Source organism: Haplochromis burtoni, unplaced genomic scaffold (genome assembly GCF_018398535.1).
Source record: "Haplochromis burtoni strain Fernald_Lab_line unplaced genomic scaffold, NCSU_Asbu1 Contig_153, whole genome shotgun sequence".
NCBI classification, from domain to species: domain Eukaryota; kingdom Metazoa; phylum Chordata; class Actinopteri; order Cichliformes; family Cichlidae; genus Haplochromis; species Haplochromis burtoni.
Genome location: NW_024582514.1, coordinates 1,191,956 through 1,202,836, shown reverse-complemented (window position 1 = coordinate 1,202,836; position 10,881 = coordinate 1,191,956). Strand labels below are relative to the sequence as shown.

The 10,881-nt window shown below is 43.3% G+C and overlaps 1 protein-coding gene across 6 annotated transcripts in view; it reads right to left on the bottom strand.

Moving 5' to 3' along the window:
• Positions 1-662: 662 nt before the first annotated feature.
• pak4 (p21 protein (Cdc42/Rac)-activated kinase 4) overlaps positions 663-10,881 on the bottom strand; it is a 45,507-nt gene continuing 35,288 nt past the window's right edge. For all 6 annotated transcript variants that reach the window (XM_005932631.3, XM_005932633.3, XM_042224835.1 and 3 more), the window contains 3 exons: positions 9,666-9,791; positions 9,445-9,579; positions 663-8,271 (listed from right to left, as the gene is read on the bottom strand). In XM_005932631.3, coding sequence (XP_005932693.1) covers positions 8,116-8,271; positions 9,445-9,579; positions 9,666-9,791 — 417 coding nt within the window. In that variant the 3' untranslated portion in view covers positions 663-8,115. The remainder of the gene's footprint in view (positions 8,272-9,444; positions 9,580-9,665; positions 9,792-10,881) is intronic.

Sequence of the window (10,881 nt, the reverse complement as noted above, 5' to 3'; positions counted from 1 at the left end):
CTTCAGCTTGGTTCTATGTGTCCCTGTTTAACTTTGAGCACCCGCCCCTTCAAACATCTCTGCACAGCCATGGCCACTTGTAACATATGTTTACAAACTATGAACCTATAATTAAGCCTGGAGTCTGAGAGTGAAGAGCTGCGTTAGGATAATGAGATCCTATCAGGCCTTTGAACTACTCCTCTTCGCATCTTAAACTCAAGTGGAGTGAAGGACGACTCAGGAACAGACGCGTACGTTTGTTATTGTTTAACTGCCACCACAGAGGTTAGGCACGAGAATGAGGAGCCAGCTTGACACACTAATTTAAATGTTTCAAATTCAGTTTTCAGGTAACATATGTTTAGAAATGAGAATGTAACTTTTTTACTGTCATGTTTGCTTATTTAAGTCATCGAGACCTCAGACGTGGCCAGAAGAGCCGCAAGCTGCTGTCATAGAGGACGGGTTAAGCTGCACTGAGCCACATACCAAAGCATGAAGACGCCATCTTTAAAATGAATTCTGGTCCGTGTCTCTGTAATAACCTCTGATCTGTAACTGGGCCAAGCTCTTTGAGTCGTGTTTGTTTTCCACCATGTAAACACATTTATGCACGACCAACATTTCAAACACACCAGGCACACGAAGAAAGGAAATAAGAAACACACAGACTCTGTGGATCTTTTACAAAAACTGTATTTGCAAAAAAGTAAAATTTGCAGAGTAAAATCTATGTTTTTACAACACCAGTGACATTTACAAAAACGGTGCAGGTAGTCGCTCGCATGTCTGACAAAACAACACATCAACAAAATCAGATATTCAACAAGTCAGTGGAAATCTGAACAGGCCGTTTGTTGTATTCCAGTCAGTTACTCGTTCGCTGTGGAAACCAGAGGAAGGTCCTGCAGGAGTTTTCCCAAGAAGCAGGAAAACTTTTAAAAACGATGCCTCAAAGAAAGGCACTGAACCCTGAACCCTGTTAACAAAATGATCCACAGGACGCCTCTGACAGATCTGTAGGAAAATTGAAAGTTAGCAGCCCTGCTTCCTGAAAAAAAAATCCTTTTGGACCGGACCTCTTCCCTGGCCCCATCAATCAATCAGATGTCTGTGAGGAATGTCAGTGAGAGCTGTCACTTTAAGCATGTTTAAATGATGAAGACCCCTCAGATATGTGAGATGAGAAGAGGATAAAGCATCATGGAAGTGTCCTTCTCCCCCATCACCAGCGGTCCCAGCGTCAGAGTCAGTTAGTTGTCTGTCAAGTAGTGGCTGTAAATGTTAAGGCATGAAATCGCGACGTGTCTGCACACACAGCAGTACAATCTGGTCCACGGACACGTAGTTACGGCTACTTAAGCAACATCTGGCACACCAGATGAACAAGATTCACATTGATAAAGGACAGCTGATCAAACGGGGGTGACACAAAAAACAGAGCGTCTTTACAACATGACAAAAAACTGTCACCAGACTAAAAGAGACTCGATCTGACCCGGGATCAGGGCCGCTGTTTGGGACAATTAAAAAAACAAAAAACAAAAGAAACTCCACACACAACAGAAAGAAAAACTTAAAAACAGCTATGAACAGACTCCTGCGCACTAACATCCAAAAACATATTTAATTTACTTGCAATGTTTCATATTAGACCTTCATCGTGGACGTGTTCTGTTCGACTCACGAACCAGACGTTTCTACTGCAAGAAAAACACGTGAAACGTTTGCAGAACAAAGTTAAAAATTACGAGACTGAAGCCGTTGGTCTCGTGCGTGCCAGTTTCTCTGTGCATCGCAGTTTTGAGGGCAGTGAAGTGACCGATTAATCCGGAAAGCACGAATTAAAGTAAATCTAGGTTAAGGTGTCAACGAGCCACAAAATTCAAACCTCTCACAGGTGACCTGAACACGTCCTGCTCCCCGACAGCTGCCGTCTCTCACAGGTTTCTCAGTGTTGGGAGAATCTTGTTTTTGCATCAATTCATTCAATCAATATTTTTAAATTAATATTTACATTTAATCTTCTTCACTACAATTTGATGCTGATGTCGCCTCCTGCACTCGCTGGAATGAGTGCACGTGTGGAGCAGCGACTCATCCATGAAACGAGAGCGATTCTGACTGCTGCTATTGTTTTTCAGTTTTTTATCATTGATGAAAGTGTGTGAAAGGCACGATGAAGCGTGGAGGACAGGCAGGTGAGACATTTTACACAGAAAAACAGACTGGAGGAGTTAAGGAGAAGGAGAAAGAGAAATGAGGGCAGAAGCTACGACCGTGTGCAGCTTTTGTGGTTCAGCGGATCCACGCTTGGTCACGGGTTTTGGCTGAACAGGTGAACGAGGCTCTCCTGCTGGGGAAGCCTCCTGGATGTCCTCCCCTGTCTCTATGTGGAAGATGAAAGCCTACACTGTTCTTCCAGAGAAACCCTAGGAGGCATTGGAAGAGCAAGCAAACAGCCAGGGTTTAAACCCATGACCTTCTGATGTGTTAAAAGCTGAGCCGGCCCGGTGCCTGATCCACAGAGACCCCAAAGAACTGCTGCCAGACATGCAGTCCTACTCTAAATCGATATAAAAGGTTCTATTTCCACTGGCTATCTGAAAAAAAAGCCTCCTGCCCAGACAGACCAGAGCTGCCCAGGATGAGGGACGAGGTTTAAGTGGTTTTAATATTGGGGCTGATGTGGCTTCAAAACAAACAATTAAGAGTTGGACTCTTATTCTGCTTTTCCAGTGCCCCCAGTATGATCCAGTCATTTTAACCAGCAACTTATAACAGATTAACAAAGTTCAGCAGGAAACACAGCCAATAAAAACCCAACAAGAATCAGCGGCATTAGCAGGAGGCCAGTCTTCGTGTTAATCAGTGTGAAAACGTGCAGTTTAAAGCTGAATTTAGAGGCTGATCTGGGATCGATACACAAAACAGAGAACAGCGAAGTTCAGAGTGTTTCAATCACTAAATAAAGATTGTCATCCAGTCCGGCATTTCATTCGCCTTTTGCGCTCGGTGACTCATTACCAGCCTGCTCCACTTTTCACCACAGAACATCCAGATGATAATTTACAGCCTGGGAAGCTGCCAAGAAGACAAAGTACAAAACGCCTGCGAGACGTTTCAACTGAGCGGATGCTTCTGAAGAGGAAGGAAAAAAAAAAAGAGCGGCAGGGACGAGGTTTACAATTAACCTACGTTCATCCTGTGGTGGCACAAAAACATGCAGATTGAAACCCGGGCATGGAAAATATCGTAACGCACGTTTTCATGGGGTGGAAATTATTCTTTTTCCGCCTCCACTTTTATGAAAAACTGCAGGAAGGCATGGGCACATCAGTGCTGAGCGCCTGAAGCTAAAAATTCAACACATTATTACACGATCAGAGGTTAAAGCGGCTGAAAGAAAGCTTTTCCCCGAGGTTAAGGTGCCGCCTAACGGAGTCTGCATCTTCAATGTAACCACAGAAGAAAAACCGTGAAACTGTGCGGGGTGATGCTGCTCTCACTGAGAAATCCTTCAGCCTGCTTCACGAAAGCAGGGTCGGTTCTGCTTTACTTGATATTAAACCTGCAGAAATTCCAGGTTTTAGCCTGTGCCAAAGAAAACCAGGGCGTAGTTAACACAGGCGTACTGTTTTTGTTAATGAAATGGTCTTAAGTAAGCTGAAATCACACATTTCTACCAGTGAAGGTAACGCAGACCCTGCTGACATGTTCTCACGTGCGTAAACGCTCGTTTTAAGACTGGAAAAATCCCTGAAAACAAGGCCAAAGTTTCAAATATCGAGCAGCTGCTTCCAAACACGTTTTGGCCTCCAACCAAAGGAAAATCACCAGGGTTGTATAAGCTGTTGTTTTTGTTTGTTTGTTTTTAAAGCTGGGGTTTGTTAAAGATTAGAGGACCTCATAAGGAGTTGGACACGTCAGCATCAGTGCGGAGGCTCTACTGGTCTGCCGCCTGGACACCAGGAGCAGGTTGTCTTCTTTTATTGTTGTTATTGGCAAACAGAATAAAGGCTCACTGATGTCACATCTGATAAAAACCACAGAAGCGATCCAGTGTCAAAAACAAAGCTTTACACCTGCGTTCTTCTAAATGTCCAAAAGGGGGCAGCTACTCTGTATAGAGGTCTTTTTTGTAAAGATTTCATTTTTAGAGTCAGATGCCGATTATCCAGTTTATGCACAGTCAGACATCTTTTATATACAGTCTATTGCTAAAAAAAAGGGAAGGCGTGTATAATTTAAAACTATTTTTTCACTGAGCAGTCAAATAGTCATCCAAACTGTCACATCTGTTCCCCGTTTCTCGTCCTATTAAAGTGGGACAGCCTCGAACACTGAGCTGGATAGTGAATGAAATGATTGGTTAAAAAATTATTCTTAATCAGAAGTTAGTTGGGTTACAGGGGGTGGAGCTAAAACAGCTCTTCTCAGATGGAGGATGAACTGCACCCTGTGTTATTTTGGACTTGCAAAATACTCCAGCAGTCCTGCGCAGCTGGAAAAGAGGGTGTCATTTTAACCATCTTCAAACCGCAGCTAGCTGTGCTTTGCAGAAATGATAAACAATGTTAGGAAACAATGAGCTTGAACTAAAACCTACTTCCTGCTTTGACGTGCTTCTACTCTGTGCTGCTGCTCTTTGTACAAAGCTTCAAATATATCAGTTAGAGAGCTGCTGCGTCAGCATGGTTAACAATACATTTATGTCAAGTACAGTAAATGTGCTAAAGGCCACCCAGTCATACACCTCCAGGAGTGTTTCCAAAAAGCAGAAGGCACCTGTAAGTGTGCTACATGTTTCCCTGTGTCCATCGATTGGAAGTATTCTGGGTTGGCAGTTTATAAAAAGCCACCTGACCGAGTTCTGGTCGGATGTGGAGGCTGAACTGGAAGACAAAGAAGGAATGGAAACAGGCCGAGATAGGAATGCGTCTGCAGGTTGTTTATCCGTCTCCCTGCAGGGCGCTGGATCACAGCAGAAGCAGCTTTCCTTCCATCGTTCTAAGAACGACTGCTCACAGTCACACACTGCACAGATCTCAGACGGGTAGTTAAGTCTGAAAATGTCAGCCTGACCCCCTCAGAATCAGCTGACTGCTTTTTTTTACACCAACTTCAGTTTATGGAATGAAGCTGTGCAACATTTTACCTTCATACTTTCAGAGTTACAGCCCCTAACAGAGGCTTGCTCTTCATTAAAAGTGCAAAGTTTTGTACTCTTGATGGTCTGCGACGAAAAAGCTTTCACAGCATGAAGGCAAAATTATGCACGGCTTCATGAAATATACTAAAGTTATTGTACATGAAGAAAAACCAGCTGATTCTGAGCAGGTCAGGCGGGAAGAACGGAAGTTTTCATGGAATGACTTCTGTTTACTGATCTTAGGATTGCCAGGGCAGAAGCATACCCCCCCCCCAAAAAAAGGAAAAAAAAAAAAAAAAGAAAAATCAAACTGAACTATTATAAGTAGTTTTCATTTATTAGTTTATATCTTTATTTATTTAAAAATTCTTCATTTAAAATCAGTTTCCTGAGTGGTCTGCATGTTTCAGTTTGCTGTAATGTGGTTGTGTAGACAGCCCAATCCTCGGGTTACTTTGATATTTCACTGAAACTAAAGAGATCGCGATTTTTTTTTCATATTTAGGTTTTAGTTTGTTTTTACCAAACTGTGATACTGTCAGTCGATTTCAGCCGCCTAAGGAGGAATTTGGGACTTGAGTCGTCATCATTTGGTAACGGTTATGATTTCTATGAGCTGCAAGAAAATTAAAAGAGGAAGGGCAGGCCGGAAAAAAAAAAAAAAAATCACATTTCCATATTCTTCTTCTACCCATCAGAGCTCTTTACCCACTTAGATTGTTTTGGTGCGAGTTGTGCAGGTTTGGAGAACATGGATTTAGAAAATTGTGGAACTAAATAGTCCTGAAAGCACGATAAGCTCAACAAAAGTGCCCTTATACAAAAACCAAGAATTTTCATGCAGGAACTATTTTCTCTCAACCAAACCACATCTGAAAGCGTATCATTCTCCAGGAGGAAGTGTAAGCGGCCCGTGTCGAGAGGCTAATGGTCGTGCACCAGCAGAGCTTGCAGGTCCACATTTACATATTGAAACTTGTACTGTTACCAGGGAGTGGTGCCAAAAAATATGGTAAACTCAGTGCTGTTGTTGCTCCAGCAGCTGACTGTTTTTAGGTGACAGAAGTCAAAATACACACCCTCTCTCTTTCTTCTCTGTCGCTAAACTGAGTGTTAAAAAGAATGAAAACTTTCCACTTTCGTCAGTTTCTTTTGGTTGCATTTCTTCCTCTTTGCGAGGAACTTTATTGCTGTTCTCTTCTCTTACTGTGTCAGATTATCAACCAATCAGCATCTGACCCAACCCCGTTGGCTTTTTAGAGGGCCGCAAACACTCCAAAGCATGTGTGCTGGTTGAATTTGCACAGTTCCTCTCTCTGTGCAGCCAAAGAGCTGAATAAACAGACGCTGCACCACAACATTAATGTCCTCCCTCTCGGCTGAGCTGTAACGATAGCAGGCCACATGCTTCTATTCACTGGAAAAAAAACAGTTCCCCCATGAAACAAACTGTTCGTTTGAGTAACCGGGTAAAATGATGGCAAGCTCTGCAGCACTTTAATAACCATTTAGTTGAATTATATTAAAGCAAAGGCTGATATCTCCAAAACAGCACAACTCGCACCAAAAGTCCAGAGGAAAAAATGAACAAGCCTGATTTTGGTAACCTGTCCCTTAAAGGGTAGATCTGTGCCTCAGGTCTCGTGCTTCCTTTAGTTTTTAACCATCTCTACATTATTAGCAGCTGGACGCAGATTTTCACACAAGTGTTACATCTCCAACAGACACACTCTCCGCTGGAGCGTGAGCAGCACAGCTCATCGACAACGAAGCTGCTTTTCTTAATCATGGCTGACACTTCTGTTTGTGAGGTGGAGTAGTGTTAACATCGTCCTATAAATAAAAGCCTCTGCGTGACAGAGACCTGGTATTGTCTTATTTCAGAGTGGACTCAAAGTGGCAATCAAACACGAAACGAGCAGAGGAACAATGTCAGCAGCTGGAAACTTTGGACAAAGACATGAAAGGACCACAGAATAAAAACAGCTCAGTGACGGGCCAACGAGCAGCAAGTCAGGCTCGTTTTCTAGTTTGTCGAGTGAGCGTTGAGTGTTTAAACCCTACTGTTCTAAAAACACGAGTGAAAATCAACCAAACCCAGGGGGTGACTCAGACACTCAGACCCAGGTTTAAGGGGCTGTGTGTGCTGTATGTGGTCTTTCTCTACAAAACAAAATCAAACTGGGAGTGCAGCTTCTATCTCTCATCAACAGTGCTTAAGAAACAAAATCACCACATCTCACTCTAAAATAAACCAGGAAACACTTTACAACAACAATAAAACAATCACAAAACAGATAGTATAACATCACAAGTGATATAGCTCTCTATGTTCATTGTACTTCAGGAGAAAAAGAAGAAGAAAATTCATCTGAAACCACGACTCCAGTGTTTACTTTTTCACTTAGTGTACGTTTGCTTGTTTACGACAGGAAATTAGTGTTTTTAAGGCTACAGAATAAAGTCGGAGCCACAAGATCTCCTCTCTCAGTAGTAAGTTCTGGCTGTGATGAGGACAGTCTCCGAATGCAGGGAAAAAAAAACGAAAGAACGAAAATCGGCTTACAGATTGTCCAATAGTGATGTTAAAAATCAGCCAATGGGCTCTCAGCTCCTTCAAAGCATCAGACTGGTGTGCAAAACCTCACCTTCACACCTCGAATCCAGGTAAGGGCCACAGATAGGAGGAAAAAAAGATCCACAGTTCTTAATCTTTCCAATTGAGGCTCTTCAGGTAAAAGTGTTTACAGGAGGCTCCTCTGCTGCTCACACACACATGTATGAAACACACAAACACTCCACCTTATTGCCTCTGTTTGTTTTATGGAATTCACTCTCGCAGTTCAGTGACTCAGAGGATACTCCTGCACACCCTGTTTTCACGTCTCCTGTCTGTGACCTCTGAGGGTCACTCCTGTGTGTGCAGGAGTATCCTGTAACACCATCTCCAGAGTCCAGGCGTCTTAGTGGCGCGTATTATCTCACTTCATCCTGTTCTGCCGCATCAAAGGCACGATGCAGGACGGCGGCCCCCCCTTCGACAGGAACGGGTGCTTGAGAAGCTCGCTGGCGGTGGCCCTCTGAGCCGGGTCTCGCACTAACATCCGGTCCAGGAAGCTTTTGAGCAGAGGGGAGACCTGGGAGAAAAGAGACATCCAGGTGTTACTGATGCTAGAGTTAAGATTTTAATTGCTTGATGCCAAAACACCCAGCTGTTAATCTAACAACCAATCAGATGCTTCATTTAACCACATTGGTTAGTTACTCACAGTTTACTTGTTTTGTTAAAACATGAATAAAAGTTGAAGCTTGTACTTTAATGTTTACCGATTGTGTTTAGATGCCGATGAAGTTACAAGCCCCAAAGGCAGGAAAAACACTGTTACAAGCCAAAGACTCAAATATTTTAGTTCAAAAACAGTCTCAAACAGTTTTTATGTCCCTGAGAGCAGACATGCTTGATACGGTCATCTCAGGCACATGGAAGCTGCACAGAAGCAGCTTTTTTCAGACCGTGTGCACCGAGGGATCCAGAATAAATAAAAGTAGTATTATTTTGAATTGTGAATCATGTAGAGTTACTCTGGGAATGCCCAGGATTAAAAATATCAAGAAGGAAATGAGAGTCTTAGCTCCCTTTGAACACTGCTTTTAATCTGAAAGCGTACTGCCCTGATGGATGTCATACTCTTTAGCTCGTTTTGATGCATTCTCAATCATCCAGGTAGGTAAATCTCCAGAAGTTGCTTCTGTTCATCTGGTGAGTCGTGTTTTCAGTGGGAGAAACGTTTCATCACTCATCCAACTGAAGAAGTCACTTGGATGAGTGATGAAACGTTTCTCCCACTGAAAACGCTACATCCAGACGAACAGAAGCAACTTTTGGGGACTCTTTAGTTCAGGTGGCATCAGCACCAGGACCTGAGCCAGGCCACAGATAACTTCTGTCATTGTTGCTTGATGACACAAAGTAGAAATCAAAGTTGCAGATTACTGAACACTCCTTTCACCTTGCATGTCATTTCGCTCATGCAACATTAAAATAAGGACAAATTATAATCACACCTGTGCTAGCAGTGGCCATAAACACCACCACTCCATTCTTCCTCTTGTGGAAGCAGAAGTTCTGCTTTCATATAAAACTAAAATTTCTGTGCTTTTGATTGTGTTTCTGTCACTAAGGGGAAACTGCAACACTAAATTCTGCCAACTCAACTGTGTTTCATACAAAGGCTGGTTTTAATAAAAGCTGATCTGTCTGGTTTATTTCTGGTGTTTTCAGCTTATTGCCCTTTCTTCTGTTGCTCTACCTTGTGCAGATTCTTCAGTTTGGGTGGCAGGTTGTCTCGAATCATTTTCATGGCTTTGAGTGGCGGCTCATTGAAGTACGGTGGCTCCCCATCCACCATCTCTATGACCATGATACCCAGAGACCAGATATCCACCTGGACACAGAGAGGAGAGACCACCAGTGAGGGGTGGAGACAAAAATACAGGTTTATCCTGACAGACAACACAGCCAGAGTGTTACCTCTGGTCCGTAAGGTAATCTGGATATGAGCTCTGGTGCCATCCAGTATGGAGTTCCAACCAGAGACTTCCTTCTCTGCACTTCCTTAGACACCTGTGCACAGAAACCAAAGTCGGACAGCTTCACCTGCAGATGGAGAGGAAGGAGGAGAAGAAGACAAGAAGAAACAGGAACATTATTGTTAACATCAAACAGCTTTTCTCAAACAGACTTTACTTGAGCGAGCAGCTCGTGCTCATTTTGAGTCTCATTTGTGGGCAGTCCCCATAGCTCTTATCTTGAACGCTCTGTTGTTGCTAAACAGCTGGTTCCAGCACTTCCTGTGTCATGTTTCCCCACCTAGTGACTTGATATCATTCACTCACCCTACAGTCAGAGTGTAAACTGTATATAAAAGATGAATGAAGTCTGATGTTCTCCACACAATCTGACCAAAGAAGGGATGATACTGAGCCAATGGTGATGCCCTGGTTCATCCCTCATGTTCACTCAGTTCAATAAAAACTAACAAATAAGAGTTTACGGAGACAGAGAGCTGAGGCATGTTTTGGGTAAGACTGCAGCTACTTTCAGATTAAGATGGTGGAGTTAGTGGACTGAATTTGGAAGTGACTTTAAGCTCAGCTGATCTGAAGTTCCCCAAGTGTGTGTGTGCAATTATTCATTCATTTGTTTAGATAAGTGTGGGTGTACTTTCCTGCCTGCATGATGCACACATATACAATCTGATTCTGTGTAAAACGCCACTTGGATACTAGATAATAGACTCCTGGTAACAGAGCCAGAATGGTTATCAGTTTACTGTTTCAGCCGCATAAAAATAAATATTCACACAGTTTATCTGATGAACCACACATGACCTCATGTCAGTCAGGCATCGCTGCCATCCACACCTCTTTCTGAGAAAGTTTTTGCATGGCTGCACACTCAGACACTGAGCCTTGTGCTGAGTGTCTGCCACAGTGCTGGCTGCTGGGTTCAGATTACTCACAAAGAGAAATGAAACGGCCTGTTAGGAGAAGTGGTTCACACTGCACATGTGTGAACACCACCATACACAAACATGAACACGATGGTCACTGAGCTCCACGTCCAGCAGACGATACAGCACAACCCAGAACAAAAACCCACTGCCTGACCTTACCGTAGGAGGATGAAACCATCACACAAATGCAGCGCTCAGCACGCAGGTGCATTCAGACGCAACGAACACTCT